At 47.2% G+C, this 16,082-nt stretch overlaps 1 protein-coding gene across 1 annotated transcript in view; it reads left to right on the forward strand.

Moving 5' to 3' along the window:
- HNRNPL (heterogeneous nuclear ribonucleoprotein L) overlaps positions 1 to 12,094 on the forward strand; it is a 14,617-nt gene extending 2,523 nt beyond the window's left edge. The window contains exons 2-13 of the mRNA XM_005885974.2: positions 1,539 to 1,657; positions 2,281 to 2,518; positions 2,646 to 2,731; positions 4,159 to 4,255; positions 4,340 to 4,412; positions 7,657 to 7,728; positions 7,840 to 8,120; positions 9,377 to 9,498; positions 9,802 to 10,003; positions 10,839 to 10,896; positions 10,997 to 11,092; positions 11,735 to 12,094. Of these exons, the coding sequence (XP_005886036.1) occupies positions 2,294 to 2,518; positions 2,646 to 2,731; positions 4,159 to 4,255; positions 4,340 to 4,412; positions 7,657 to 7,728; positions 7,840 to 8,120; positions 9,377 to 9,498; positions 9,802 to 10,003; positions 10,839 to 10,896; positions 10,997 to 11,092; positions 11,735 to 11,793 (1,371 nt within the window). The 5' untranslated portion in view covers positions 1,539 to 1,657; positions 2,281 to 2,293 and the 3' untranslated portion in view covers positions 11,794 to 12,094. The remainder of the gene's footprint in view (positions 1 to 1,538; positions 1,658 to 2,280; positions 2,519 to 2,645; positions 2,732 to 4,158; positions 4,256 to 4,339; positions 4,413 to 7,656; positions 7,729 to 7,839; positions 8,121 to 9,376; positions 9,499 to 9,801; positions 10,004 to 10,838; positions 10,897 to 10,996; positions 11,093 to 11,734) is intronic.
- The last annotated feature ends 3,988 nt before the right edge of the window (positions 12,095 to 16,082 follow it).

The following is a 16,082-nucleotide window of genomic DNA, read 5'->3' on the forward strand; positions in this document are numbered from 1 at the left end:
CTGGTGTGGGTTGGGGCGGGCACGCGGCCGGGACGCCTTTTTCCTCATTTTCTTTCCTGGCCCGATGCGCAGGCGCACTTCTCCCGCATTGGCCTCGTGGGCTGTTGGAGGTGGGGGGGCCACTGCGTGAGCGGGAACGGGTGGGCGGTGGCCTTGTCCGCGCCGGAGAGGAATTATGTCCGGTCACTATTTAGTTTTTATAGCTCCGTGGTTTGTCTTGAAGCGGAAGTCCATTTGAGGACAATTCCCCCAGAACAGATTATGTCCCCTATTTTGTGGGCGCTGAAAACCGGAAGAAAGGCCTTGTAAAAGGTCTTTTTCGCCGTTCGGGAGTTGAGCCAAGTTTTGGAGCCATCACGAGTTTGCTAATAATTTCCAGGGATTAACGATGCGCAGAGGGGTTGATGAACCAAAATGTTCGCTGCAGTTGGGCATTTTGGAAAGGATTCAGCCTCTTTAGTCGCCTCTGAATAGACCACCAGTTGTTCTGGCTTAGAGCCCATTCCCTCCTCCCTCCAAGTTCATGAAGTCCTCTCCCAGTCAGCCATTTGCAGGTTTTCTCAGGACTCAGCTGCCATCTGTACTATGATTTATTAGCATTTTAATCTGTGCCAGACCTTGTTCCACCCATTTTAAAGGTATCTCAATTGAATTTTCAACACTTCTTTATGAGATAGGGGATGCTTTCACTATTTTTGACTTGCATAGATGAGGTAAATTCATATAACCAGTGAGGGAAGGGACTGGGTTTAGAATTTAGGACTGGAAATCCAAACCGCTGAACCTGGTAACCATCAGGCATGTGTGTGCCTCCTGTTTGGTTCATTCCTGCAATAGAATCCAGTTCTGCCTGGTTCTTAAAAGCTTCTGTCTGTGGAAATTTCTCTTCTTTCTCAAAGACATTACTCTTTTCCTATAGTCTGGTGTAGGTCGTGTTTCCCAACGCAGATTTTGGTTGGAAAGTGATTAAAGCTAAATGTAGTCAAGGCTGGCCTGGCTGCCACAGCTTCTGAGGCACATGCTCTTTTATCCTGACTAGACCTGGGGGTCAAGGTGGGAACAGTGATGCTTGGCTGGACGACGGTTGCAGCTTACTCTAGTGGGGACAAGGCAAAGAAGTTGGGCAGATGCAGAGATTGCCTGATCAGACTGCAGCAGAGAATTGTGTGAGCCTTTCCTGCCGGTGGTGTCCACTTTCAAGCTACTCCTTTCCCCCATTTTTTTTTGACCACTGGGAAGAGACAAGTTCTGGAAGGAATGTAAGATAAGCGATCTGCCTGGTCCTTCATTGTGCTTTCCTCAGAAGCTACAGCAAGAGGCTTTAGATAAGCAGCCATGCACTGAGGGCCTTTGCTCTGCTGACCCAGAATCCTTTCGGGGTGATGGTTTAAATTGCTGTCCCTTGTTGTCTGACCTGTGTGTTTTTCCTGGGTGACACTCCGCTGTCTTATTTGACTGAATCCTCAACAATGCAGAAGCTGGTGAGCCACTATCTTGTACGGCAGGAAATAAAGTCTTGCTTTTGCTTCTTTTCTCAGGAGAACTACGATGACCCACACAAAACCCCTGCCTCCCCAGTTGTCCACATCAGGGGCCTGATTGACGGTGTGGTGGAAGCTGACCTTGTGGAGGCCTTGCAGGAGTTTGGACCCATCAGGTACTCCACTCAGAGGCCAGGATTGAGTGTACAGAGAAGTCAACTTTTTGGTGTCCTATGTATCACTGATTCCTGGTTGGAAGTGACTTGGCCAGTTTGGTCCAGGGTCCCTTGGCTGGGTCCTGGGGATCCTCTGCTCTTGAGGTTGGCCCTTGTGCTTTGGGTCAGGTTATGGCAAGTTCCGTGCCCTTTTTCTTTCTCTACTTTGTAGCTTCTAATTAGCATTTTCTTATTCAGCAAGTATTTATTATTGAGTATGTGGTACATGCTCAGTAAATGTGGGAATAGAGCATTGAGCAAAACTGTCCTGGACTCCTCTTAGATAGTTGCCCACACAGTGATCAGCACTATGATGGGGGAAGCTCAGGAGTCTTTGGGAGATATTTGACTGAGTCACGTGAGGAGGGGTCAGGAAGGAAAGCTTCCCAGAGGAGGTAATGCCAAAGCTACACCTCTTGTGTGTGTTCTGCCACTTAGGGATAAGAGGTGTTACAGTCAGGAAACCATGACAGGGTGCACAGGAGTTTGGAGGCCAGGGAGGAGACAGTTCACAGGAATTTGAACGTCATTCTCTTGTTCTTGTCTCATCCTGAGAATTTGAAATCTGTGTTTTCTCTTGTCAGCTATGTGGTGGTAATGCCTAAAAAAAGACAAGCGTTGGTGGAGTTTGAAGATGTGTTGGGGGCTTGCAACGCTGTGAACTATGCGGCCGACAACCAAATCTACATTGCTGGTCACCCAGCCTTTGTAAATTATTCCACCAGCCAGAAGATCTCCCGCCCAGGAGACTCTGATGATTCCCGAAGCGTCAACAGTGTGCTTCTCTTTACCATTCTGAACCCCATCTATTCCATTACCACGGTGCGTGCCAGTGGACATTCATTCCTTTATGCTCCTCTGTGAGATCTCCCTTCTTCCTTTTCTCTCTGTCCCCAAGCCAGACTGACCTGTCAGTGCCCCTTCATTTTTCTCATCTTTGCTTTTACAGGATGTTCTTTACACTATTTGTAACCCTTGTGGCCCTGTCCAGAGAATTGTCATTTTCCGGAAGAATGGAGTCCAAGCCATGGTGGAATATCCTTTGCTAGGGAATAGGTGTTTCTTGGGTTGAGGGCTTAGAGTTGGGCAGGGTGCCATCCTTTAACCAGTGTGTATCTACTGAATGCCTACCATGTGTCAGATGTTTTCATAAAGCCTACAGTCTGATGGGAGGGGCTGTCAATAAATAATCAAATGTATAAAAGTGCAGAATGTAAAGTGCTATGAGATACAAGGGGATGTGGAAAGTTCTCTGAGGAGGTGGTATTTTATTGTCATGGAGAAGTAGGAGCTGGTATTTAATTCAGGGTGGAAGTACCGGCTTTATCAAAGATCCTCAGGTGGGCCCTAGCCTGATGGCTCAGTGGGTTGGAGTGTTGTTGCTGGTTCGATTCCCAGTCAGGGCACCTGCCTAGGTTGTGAGTTCCATCCCCAGTGGGGGCACGAATGGAAAGCAGCTAAACGATGCTTCTCACATTGATGTTCCTCTGCCCTCTTACCCTCCAATCTCCCCCCCCCCCAAAAAAAAATTTTTAAAAAAACAACAACATTCAAGGGGGAGGAAGAAGGGGACCCTAATATAAGGTGACAGGAGAAGATTTGACTTTGAGTGGTGGGCCCATGAAACCCATACCTGAAATCTATGTGATCATGTTGACCATTGTCACCCTAATTAATTTTTTGAAAAATATATTTTAATTGGTTTTTTACAGAGAGAAAGGGAGAGGGATAGAGAGTTAGAAACATATAGATGAGAGAGAAATATCGATCAGCTGCCTCCTGCACACCTACTGGGGATTTGCCCACAACCAAGGTACATGCCCTTGACCGGAATCGAACCTGGGACCCTTCAGTCTGCAGGCCGACGCTCTCTCCACTGAGCCAAACTGGTTAGGGCCCCGATTAATTTAATAAATGTTAAAACACATCCTTCAGTGAGGATTAAAAAAAAAAAATCCTCAGCTGGTCGGAAGCTTAGTGTTGGAGAAAGCAAATGATCTGACAACTGAAGAGTAGCAGGCCTAGGGGAGGAGTTCTCTATGGGCATTAGAAGTTAGGGAATTTTCAGTAGTGGTGAAGCTTGGGTCAGGATGCAGTAGGAAGCCACGGATGGACTTTCAGAGCAGGAACATAATCTGGTTGGTATTTTTCAGAGGTTGTTCAGGTTTAGTCAAAGCACAAGGGAGAATTTGTGCTAAAGGAGAAGGTAGCTTGGCCTGGAGTGACAGGAGGTTGTTGCCACCTCTGGGCTGGTGGGGTGGGAGTGCAGATCGTGAAGAAACTCTCGCCAGTGACTGTTCACTCAGGGTAGCATGCCAGCCCATCTCCATTCAAGTGGCTGTGGCCGTGAACAGACCCTAGAACACCCATGCAATCTGGGTGCTACCTTGTCCTCCTCCATCTCTGGGACAGCTTGAAGCCCTCCAAAGAGCTGTGATGGGGCTTTCCTTAACTTAACTTACATTTGATTCTGTGCAGAGTGCCCAGCGGGCCAAGGCCTCACCCAATGGGGCTGATATATACTCTGGCTGTTGCACTCTGAAGATCGAATATGCGAAGGTAAGTCTAGGAAGTGACTGCTGCTTGTCAGCTTCCAGGTGAGCTGGGGCCTGGCTGATAGTAAGCTTTTTCTTGTCCCTACAGCCTACACGCTTGAACGTGTTCAAGAATGATCAAGATACTTGGGACTATACAAACCCCAACCTCAGTGGGCAAGGTAATCCTGATGGCCACTTTGTTCTAAACACACCCCCTTGCCTTCATTTGACTAGTGCACTTCATAGACCTGGATTCAGGGTTATGTAATGCCATTGGGCTCCCTGTGAACACGGGAGGGCTTTAGTGGGAGAGGGTGAATGAGGGCTCTCTGAATTCTAGCTGCTACTTGGGGCCCTTTGGAGCTGAGGGTGCAGAATCAGGTAGAGGCTTGGATTGGGTGGGGAACAGGGCCTCACTGGGCATGGCGATGGCTTTAGAAACCAGTAGCAGCTCCCAAGCGGATTCTGCTGCTTCCCTTCTAGAAGCTTACTTAGGGTCACTGACTTGATTCTCACTGGGTCAGGAATGGTCCTTGCTCTCCACTATTGAGAGGGTCTTCTTGGCGTGGAGGGGGAGGGGATGGCAGATTGGGGAGGTGATGAAGGCTCCTGGGCCCTTGCAGCAGAGCCTTTGAGCAAGTTGACCTTGTAGAGGTGAGGCCCTGGATTGAAGCAGAGTGGGCATGCCTTACCTTACTTGTAGAGGGGACTCAACTTCTCTGCAGGGTGCCCAAATGGACATCCCCTTCCTAGAATCTGTCAAGAATGGTTTGCCTTGGATAGGAGGGAGAGATGGAGAATTGCCTTTGAAAAGCAGCAGCACCGCCTCAACAAGACCGTCCATCTCGGTGTCTGTCTTGGTCTGATACATTGGACTAGGCCATGGGCTGAGGGAGGAGGCTGGTTGCTGACATCTCACAGGCCCTGGGAGGCCAGGCGCCCCCATTTCTAGCCAGGCCTGTCTTGCTCATCATTGAAGCTGGGAAGCAGTGGGTGGCGTGGGCTAGACTCTTCCCCAGGACCTTCACAATGGGTGCTGTGGGCCTGGCCGCTCCCTCCAGAGGTCAGAGACAAATTGGTGACCAAGTGAATGTACCAGAGCAGGCAATGGCATTACATGACTGCTAACAGAAACATGGCAACCAACCATTTCTTCTCCAAGGAACATAAGTAGAAGATGTGCAGACCGGCAGGGGCTAGTGGCAGGGGCTGGCTGTGCATTGGTTTTGATGCCTCTCAGTTTTGGCTGTCCCAAGGCTGGGGGTCAAAAACGAGAGCTGATGAGGTAACCTGGAGTGAGGGCGGTGCTTCGCCATCCCCTCGGGAACCATACTTCAGCGGCTCTGCCTCTGCACATTGCTCACCAACACACAGGGTAGAAACCACTAGCTCTTCCTGGAGAAAACAACATGCAGCCTCCACCACGTCCCCAGAAACAGCCGCAGACTTGAGCTCACTACATCAAGAACACCACACCGCGCTCCAAGGAACAACTACAAGCACAGAGGCAGACAGAGACAGAGAGAAAGAGACGCAACATGGCAGCAGACATTGCTTTTCTATTAAACATTAAAAAAAGGCCAAAATCCAAGCAAACTTGAACCCGAGAATGTACACAGAAGTAGGAAACACAGAGAACAGAGCTCTCAGCCAGCCAACGGCGCTCTTTTCGGAGAACGTTTCACAGACTGAAGTAGATTCCATGGGCCTCCAAGACAATAGGATCCTCTCTCCATTCCTCGCCATATGGGTTTTGTTTTGTTTTTTTAAGTCCTTTGGTTTGGGGAGGGCCTTCTTTTTTTGTTCCGATTTTTTTTTCTGCAGTCAACAGCTGCCAACATAATCTGCACCAACTGGAGATCAGAAACCAAAAAAAAAATTTAACCACAACAACAAAAAAATAAAAAAAAGCAAAACAGACCTAAAAACAGACAGCCAAACAGCTCAGAGGTACACAGTTACCTGCTGGCGGGTAATCGGGCGCGCTCCCAAGGCCAAAAGTTCGGGCATAGTGGGGCCACTGGCACACTTCATAACCAGGAGACACGCACATGGAGCGCTACACAGCCAGAAGCACCGCACTGCAGCACACAATGTGAGGAGGTGACAACACGGAGGGACACTACCCACTTCATACACCTTTATTTTCCACTTTTCTGATATCTTCTGAGGACAGAACATCTGTGAGCCACTTTTGATTTAATCAAAACATTGACTGTTAAAACAATTCTTTAAAAAAGTTGTAGCGGATGTATACTGTAACTTGTATTTATGACTGTAAAACCATGTGATGCAGGGTCGCAGTGTATGTTTGATGGGACGCCATCTTTCAGAACTGTGCTAACTCACTGTTGAAGCGTCCAATGGTAAGAGAAAATACAGATTTGTTTTTTGTGACAAATGGACATTGTACTCTGTACTTCTGCTGTAAGTAGTCCTATTCCATCTTTGTAATGACTGATTGTTGAAAACAAAATGAAGGCCGGGTGGCAGGAAAGGGCAGTGGTCTTGAGCCCTGGGTTTTGGAGTCAGTCAGATCTGGGTTCAAATCCCGGCTCAGCCACTAACTTGCTTTGTGACCTTGGGCCAAAATGTCTTAACTGCTCAGTTCAAAGTTAATCCTTACCTGTAAAATGGGATTAAAATAGAACCTACCTCATAGGGTTGTTGTGAGGAATTTAAGAAGCTGTGATGTCTGTAAAGTGCTTAGCACAGTGTCTGCCACTCAAGCACTAAATTAATGGTAGCAATTAATGAACTACATCTGGAGTCGGGGATGGGTCTGCGCCATTGTCTGGGTCTGAGAATGTTGATGCCTTGTACATGATTGCTCATGAACTGATTCTGACTTGCTTGTCCTTTCCTCCAGTCCCTCCTCTGGTTGTACGCGACTAGGTGGGAGGGTGACAGATTGGCATTGAGAAAGAAGGGGCCTAGAGAGTGGGGTCTAGAGCTCCTAGAATCATGGGGTTTTAGGGTTGGTATCTTCTTTCTGCCCTTCCTGGGTTATTTTCCTGCTCTTAACCTCTCCCTTCATTGGGAGTTATTTTAGAAAGCTTTTCTTGGCCTCATGACCTATTAGCTTCCATAGTAGCTGCAAGTTCCCCAGAGGACCCAAGAACTGATCTTTTTCCCACCAGGACCAGAGCAGATGCCAGAGTGCCCAGAACCTCGCCTCATCCTTCAAAGAGAAAGGAAAGCCTAGTTGGTATGGGCTAAGGAGGCAAAGTGGGTTCCAGCCTTGGGCTTCATGCCCACCCTCAACCAGGCCAAAGGAGGGAGGCTCCAGCAGCCCTTGTGAGATACGGAGGGTTTGCAGCCAGGCTTGTAGGAGCTAAGGGACTTGGAGCTTAGCCTTTAGTCAGAAGGGAAAGAGCCACCCCTCTTATTGAACTAGGCTCTAACTGATTTCTCTGTCCACAGGTGACCCTGGCAGCAACCCTAACAAACGCCAGAGGCAGCCCCCTCTCCTGGGAGATCACCCCGCAGAATATGGTGAGGGCAGGGGGTTCCCCTCCGTGGACTCCCGTGGCTCATGTGCCCCTGCCCGACGCCCGCCACGCAAATTCTCACCCGCCCTCCCTCTCTTTCCTTCCCACCCCCCAGGAGGGCCCCACGGTGGGTACCACAGCCATTACCATGATGAGGGCTATGGTCCCCCCCCACCTCACTACGAAGGGAGAAGGATGGGCCCACCAGTGGGGGGTCACCGCCGGGGCCCAAGTCGCTACGGTCCCCAATATGGGCACCCCCCACCCCCTCCCCCACCAGCCGAGTACGGCCCTCACGCCGAAAGCCCTGTGCTCATGGTCTATGGCTTGGATCAGTCTAAGATGAACTGTGACCGAGTCTTCAATGTCTTCTGCTTGTACGGCAATGTGGAGAAGGTGAGTTTCTGCAAAGTCCACTGCTTTCCCTTGTAGACTTGGCAGGTCCCAGGGAGGCACTGAACCTCATGGTTTGCCCAGTCAGTGAAGAGGGAGAAAGAGCCAGAGCTCGCTTGGGTAAGAGCAAGCTGACTCAGAGAGGGTAACTTGCTTAATTGGGTGACCTGCTACAACAGGGTTTGTTCAGTCCTCACTGTGTATGGGTATTTTGTCTGTTTTTGAAATTTCAGTGTTAATAAGACTGGGACTAACACAAAAGTGCTAATACTTAACATTACTTGAATATTATGATATGTGAAATTTATCCATTGTGGCTATTTTTTTAAACTTTTTAAAATTTACTGGTTTTGGGGGGGTGGGGGAGAGAGACATCGATTTGTTGTTCCACTTACTTATGCATTCATTGGTTGATTCTTATATGTGCCCTGCCTGGAGATCAAACCTGCAATCTGAGTGTATCAGGATGATGCTCTAACCAGCTGAGCTGCCTGGCCAGGGCTACCCATTGTATGAGGGTTTTCTCCAGATAATCTGCCAACACTGGGTCTTCTGCCTGTGGGATAGTTAACTGAGACTGATAGGTGACTGTCCCAGATCAGATGGTTTATTGCTTCTGTCGAACCCATCTGAAGCTTTTTGAGTTTATAGCCTCTCTTGGCCCATTAAAAACAGTAGCAGCTCATACGTGTTAAATTTTTCCTATACTAGGCACTTTTAAAAGTGCTTTACATGTTGTAACTTGTTTAACTTCACAAGCATCTTTAACGAGGTAAGTGGGGGAAATGAAGACAAGGAACTTGAATAACGTGCCTAGGTTAAGAGACCTTTTTGTGGAAGCAGGACTCGAGCTAGAGAGCCTGGCTTCAGAGCTGACACTACTGTTTTTCAAGTGTTTTTTTTTTTTTTACTGTAACACACATAAATATTTTACATCAGGACCCAATATCTAGATAAATGTGTCTATTTAACAGACAAACATTTATGAGAATAGCTGCTTTGGTTTTTTACTATGCCTCCTGTTTTCTGTTGTTTCATTAAGTGATCCACTTATGGGTCATGTCCTACCCTGTCTAGGCTCTGCTGCCTGCCTTGGGCTGAGCACTTGTCGTGGGCCACGCATGCTTTTTGGTTTCTCTTGATTCCCATTTGTAAGTCAGGATGTGGAAGCAAGAGTTACTTCTAACTAACTTGGAAGGGGCAGGAGAGAGGTCCCGGACTGCTGGGCAGTGGTGATGACCATGGCTGCTCTCCCCAAGGTGAAATTCATGAAAAGTAAGCCGGGGGCTGCCATGGTGGAAATGGCTGATGGCTATGCTGTGGACCGAGCCATTACTCACCTCAACAACAACTTCATGTTTGGACAGAAGCTGAAAGTCTGGTAGGTGCCCAAATTCCTTGGGATAGGATGCTTTGGCAAGGGCCTGGGGAGAAAAGGGAAGGAAAATGGGGCACCCACTGCACAGGGCCCAGCAGTGGAGCACAGTGAGACAAAGGTGCTTATTCAGGCAGGAGTGAGGTGTGTTTCCAGATGCTTCTCTGAAGCAGTGGGAAAAAGTGCGCTTCGCCTCAGCTGCGGCACAGTGCCCCCTGAGGCACACAGCACTTGCTCAGACAGGAACAAGGCCACAGTGGAGGGCTTGGGGGACATTAGGTTTGACAAAGAGCTCCCTTTTCCCCCTAGTGTCTCTAAGCAACCTGCCATCATGCCTGGTCAGTCGTATGGGCTGGAAGACGGGTCCTCCAGTTACAAAGACTTCAGTGAATCAAGGAACAATCGGTTCTCCACTCCGGAGCAGGCAGCCAAGAACCGCATCCAGCACCCTAGCAATGTGCTGCACTTCTTCAATGCCCCTCTGGAGGTGACAGAGGAGAACTTCTTTGAGGTGGGTGCCATGGAGTTGGTCCCTCACTACAGCCATCTGACTGGGCCATTCATTTTAGTCTTTCAACAAATACCTATTGTTTTCCTACTCTGCCAGGATGAGGGTTGGGTGCTGGGGAAAAGCACCAAACATCTAGCAACAGAGAAGTTTGCCAGGCTCTTAACATTTTTGGCAAGCTAGGATAGCTATACCTTTGCTGGGAAAGTGTCTGTGTGTGTTGGAGTTGTGGTCAGAGTCCAATCTCAAAACATCCCCTTTGTCAGGCAGGCCCTCAGGTGCCTAGATAACATCTGAAGGGAAGGGCCTGTTAAGGGCGAGGTCAGAGGGAACTAGGGCAGGAAGGCTGATGGGCAGAATTGGACTTTGGTCCTTGTATTCAGTTCATCAAATATTTACTTAGTGCCAACTCCCTCAAATAGCAGCTGAAGATGAGAATTTGGGGGCGGGGGGAATCACGGGACACCATAGAGTGTGTGATGAAAGCTTAGAAACTTGTCTCCAGAAAAATCTCAAGCACTGGGTCATGCAGGGCAGGGTCTGCTTAATTCTGCCATGTGGCGGCATTCCTTGTGTTTCTGCATCTATTTTCTATTTTTTTTTCCTATATATATTTTTATTGATTACAGAGAGGAAGGGAGGGGAGAGAGAGAGAGAGATCAATGATGAGAGAGAATCACTGGTTGGCTGCTCCTGCATGGTCCCTACTGGGGATCGAGCCCACAACCTGGGCATGTGCCCTTGACTGGAATTGAACCTGAGACCCTTCATTCCTCACCAGTGCTCTACCACTGAGCCAAACCAGCTAGGGCATCTGCTTCTATTCTTTGTCTTGCAGATTTGTGATGAGCTGGGAGTGAAGCGGCCATCTTCTGTGAAAGTATTCTCAGGCAAAAGTGAGTAAACTGCCTTGTCTTCTCCCTCATTCCTTGGTTGTAGATGAGAAGCTCCCTAGTTTGTGCTTGGATTAGCCTAAAACCTTTGCTTTCTGATCAGGTGAACGCAGCTCCTCTGGGCTGCTGGAATGGGAATCCAAGAGTGATGCCCTGGAGACTTTGGGCTTCCTGAACCATTACCAGATGAAAAACCCAAGTGAGTATCTGTATCCTGCAGTCATCCCATCCCCCTTATGGCCTAATGGGTTGGCTGGCTTCAGGTCAGCGCTGTCCTTCCTGCTGTCACGATAGAGCCCCAGAAATTTCCACATTGTCACTGACACAGATGAGCGGGACCTGATCTCCAAGAGAGCAGCCTGGTGTTCCCTATAGGAGAGCCAGCCTGACTGCTTGTTGTTCACCCACTCTGCCAGCTGAGAGTTGCTCAGGCTTGTTCTTTAAGTAGCTGGCATTCTCTGCGTCAGAAGCCATCAGTAATGCCCAGCCATGTCAGTCACAGAGGCTGGCTAAGCTAGTATCCAGGAAAGGGGCTATATTAGCCAGCAGGTAAAATTTGCCCACCCAGTTCCTGGGGGCAGGCCTATTGCTCTGAGCAGCAACAGAGCTAGGAATGGGATTGGGATTCTCCATGGTAGTGAAGGAAGGGAAGGAGAAATGCCTTGTGTTTGGGGCTTGTTTTTAAGCCTCACATTGGTCAATGACCATTAGGCCCCACAATTGAACTGCAGAAAAAGATGTGTTTAAATGAGGAGAATTGTGGGGTGGGGGGAGGCTTGAAGGGGGGGCGGGTGGCGCCTCCAGAGATGGACTCAGCCAGACCCTCTTTTCTTCTTTGCAGATGGTCCATACCCTTATACCCTGAAATTGTGTTTCTCCACTGCTCAGCACGCCTCGTAATTAGGTGCCGAGGAAGAGTCCTATCTGAGCAGGAAATAATTTCTTTCCTTTGTTTTTTTGTTTTTGTTTTTGTTTTCCGCAAAAGTTCCTATATTCCTTTTATCTCTTTTTTTTTAAATGCTAGGTTAGAGGCTTAACCATAATGGAAACGATGGAAGGGGAGGGGAAGGGAATTGATATTTCCCAAGATTAACCTTCACTTTTAAGAAATTATTGTACATGTGATTTTTTTCCCCCGTTCATACATTCGTGCTGCCTATGTACTCTTGGCACATTTCAATAAAATTGTTTGGAAAATTAACAGTGCTTTCTGGGACTCAGGTTTTTGTCTGCTTCCCTCCCACTTGGTCTTCTGAAGAGGGGCAGGCAGGCCAGGACACAGCTGCAAGCTGTGGGGAGCTGCAGGCCCAGCCCTGGGAGGAGCAGGGTGAGCCAGGGCTGTAGACCAGTAAAAATACTAGCAATTAGGGAGTCTTGAGAAAAGGCTGGAAGACCTGGTGGCACACAATTCCTGTGTCCTGCCTAAGCAAGCTCATTCTAGTTAGGAGAATCATTTAAAAAGTACAGTATTTTTCCGTGTATAAGACATTTTTTTCCCCCTAAAATCATTAGACTGAAAATTGAGGGGTGTCTTATACACAGAAGTCAAGGAGGGCAGGAGGGAGCGGTGTGGGTGCGTAACTGCCCATACCTTGTCAGACAGGCTTCCTCCAATCACAGCCTTATTGTTACTGGTCAGCTGGTGCCATAATTGGAGGTGGAGTGCGTAGATGCAACAGGGACCAGAGCATTCTGAGCCCATAAAGATGTTAAAAAATAGGTAAATACCAGTAAGCGATTGTCTTACTCTGCAAAATTCAAACGGAATGTAATCAGTTATGCAAAAGAGCATGGAAATAGCTGCAGAAAGAATTTGGGCCTCCCACTGCGTGTGTGATCAGCCAGTGGAGAAAACAGGAATTACAGCTCCTTCAGATGCCAAAAAAGAAGGCCTTAAGAGCAAAACCAGCAAAATGTTTAAAATACTGATTTTTTAAATTTCGGGTTGGAAAAGTGGGGGGTGTCGTACATGGGGGTGTCTTATACATGAAAAAATCCGGGATATGGTGGTGCTGGGGGAGAGGGGAGGACTTAAAGGGAAATTGAATAAACACCTGCCTTTTTTTGTTAATCCTCAGCTGAGGATATTTTTTTCATTGGTGTTTTTTAGAGAGAGAGGAAGGGGGGGGGGAGGAGGGTAAGGGAAGAGAGAAACATTGATGTGAGGTGAGAGACATTGATTGGTTGCCTCCTACATGCCCCCAACCAGAGCCTGGGATCAAACCTGCAACCCTTCTGTGCGTGGCTGACACACCAGCCAGGGTAACACGTGCCTTTTTATAAGGTTGGAAAATAAACCTCTGGAAGATAAAAGTGGAAGTCTTCTCCCTAGTCCCTTTATCATTTTTGGTGATATTTTTTCTCTTTGTCACATTGGGCAATAACCCTTGCAGTTGAACTGCAGAATAAGGTATGCAAAACAAGGAACTGGGTGGGAGGAGCATGTTCTGGAGTTCCATCTGGACATTTGTGTGTGTGTGTGTGTGTTTTAATGTTTTTATTGATTTTGAGAGGGAACACTCAACCACTAAGCCACACCGGCTGGGCAACATTTGTTTTTTTTTGTTTTTGTTTTTTTTTTTATAAATCTTTATTGTTGAAAGTATTACATATGTCCCCCTTTTTCCCTCATTGAGGATATTTTTTTCCATTGGTTTTTAGAGTTGAAGGGAGGGTAGGGAGGGGTATATATAGAGAGAAACATAAATGTGAAAAAGACATTGATTGCCTCCACCACCTGCCCCAACCTGAGCAACTCTAATGGATGGAACCTGCAACTCATGTGTGCTCTTGACCAGGAATTAAGCCCATGACCCTTCCATGTGTGGGCCAACACTAACCACTGACCTACACTGGCCAGGTCCATTGGGGTTTTTTTACTCCTAGTAAGGAACTTAGACTTTTATTGATATTATCACAGATGTCCCCATTCCTCCTCTACCCCCATTTTGACCACCTCCACCAGTCCCTGCCCTCCCTTTCCTCTGGCAATCACTACTTGTTTTTAATAAAATTATTTGTGCTGTACAGTGTTGTGTCTCATAATCACATACAAAGCAACTTATTTTTACCCCTGCATGGTATCTTGTGTTGCATTAGAATTTACCTGGTCCCAAAGATAATTTCCAACTTTTTGTTACTGCAAACTGGATATGCTGGATATCTTGATATAAATATCTTAGCCAACTTCCTTGGTATTGTAGAAGTACATTGCTAGCAGTGGAATTGCTAGATTAAAGGATCTATAGATACAATTGCAATGTGATAGATACTCCCCAGTTGTAAATGGGGACTTGTATATGGGGGGTAAGGCGTGGCAACCTGGAAGGAGCCTGTTTTAAGGCTCATGATGTAAGAGGCAACCTGTAGAGGAGCAAGTAAAAGATACAGCACTTCGTTCATGCATGTGCTCTTGAAAAAGACCCACTTTCAAATTTTACTGTGAAGTTTTGAAACTCAGATTTACATTTCTGAAGACATGGCATTTGTCAGATGAAACTGCTTCATATGGGACAGTTTCAAAATAGAACAAGGAGAAACTAGTCCACCTTGCAACCACAAACAAATCTGCTATGATATATTTTTTGTTTGTTTGAAAGTATACTTTTACTGATTTTAGAGAGAGGAAGGGAGAGGATATATAGAAACATTGATGGACTTAGCCATTTTGGCTCAGTGGATAGTGTTGGTCCGAGGTCAAGGGCACATACCTTGGTGTAGGCTCAATCCCAGCCTTGGTCCAGGTGAGTGCGTGAGGGAACCAATCAATGTGTCTCACATTGATGTTTCTGTCTCTCCTCCCTTCCACTCTCTAAAATCAGACCTGCTGCTTCCTGCACACCCCGCCCTGGGGATTGAGCTTCCAACCCCAGGCATGTACACATAACCTGATGGAGAATCAGACTGACTTGGTTCACGGGCTGATGCTCAACCACTGAGTCACACTGACCACGCTGTTAAGATTTAAGTCAAAAAGTAAATTAGCAGCCAGTTATTCCTTGTTAGCAGTTTTTAGTCTCCTACAGATACTTTACATCATATATATTGTGTGCACCTACAGCGTGCTATAAGTTTTTTGCTGATAATACTAAATGTTCAACATTCTTTTTATTGATTTCAGAGAGGGAGAAAGAGAATCATCAATGAAGAGAGAATAATTGATTGGCTGCCTCCCTTATACCCCCAACTGGAGATCAAGCCCTCAACCCAAGCATGTGCCCTTGACCGGAATTGAACCTGGGACCCTTCAGTCCCCAGGCCGGTGCTCTATCCACTGAGCCAAACTGACTAGGGCTATGTTCAACATCTTTACATTTTTCTCTCTCATATCTTGGTATTTGCATGCGGTTTCAGAGTTTGCTTTGCATAGATAACAGTTCTCTGTTGATGGACAGTCACTGGTTCTGTTTCCCAATAGAGCCTGCCTATGACATTTTATTAAGAAGGCGAGGTATTCCCTACAATTCCATTTGCTCAGAGACATCCATTTACTTCCTGGTGAACATCTCCTTAACAAGCATTTTTACAGCACTTGTGCTCTTGGGTTACGTGGATTTTCCATAGAGGTTTATTTTATTTTGAGGAAATTATTTTAAGAACATAGACCAGCCCTGACTGGTTTGGCTCAGTGGATAGAGTGTCAGCCTGCCGACTGAAGGGTCCCAGGTTCAATTCCAGTCAAGGGAATGTACCTTGGTTGCAGGCACATCCCCAGTACAGGGTGTGCAGGAGGCAGCTGATTGATGTTTCTCTCATCGATGTTTCTAACTCTATCCCTCTCCCTTCCTCTCTGTAAAAAAAATCAGTAAAATACATTAAAAAAAAAAAAAAAGAACATAGACCAGGTCCACATAAACCCCCTCTTCAGCACTACTGAAGCCTAGAGACCATGAAATAATGACTGCCCCAGCCCCAGGTTCCTGTGTACAAAGGAAAATAGGACCTGGATGTGGTGTGGGAGTTTAAAAAATATATAGTCAGTTCTAACTGGTTTGGCTCAGTGGATAGAGCGTCGGTCTGCGGACTGAAGGGTCTCAGGTTCGATTCTGGTCAAGGGCATGTGCCTTGGTTGCGGGCACATCCCGAGTAGGGGGTGTGCAGGAGGCAGCTGATCCATGTTTCTCTCTCATCAATGTTTCTAACTCTCTATCCCTCTCCCTTCCTCTGTAAAAAATCAATAAAATATATAT

The sequence above is a fragment of the Myotis brandtii genome, unplaced genomic scaffold (assembly GCF_000412655.1).
Source record: "Myotis brandtii unplaced genomic scaffold, ASM41265v1 scaffold947, whole genome shotgun sequence".
NCBI classification, from domain to species: Eukaryota; Metazoa; Chordata; class Mammalia; order Chiroptera; family Vespertilionidae; genus Myotis; species Myotis brandtii.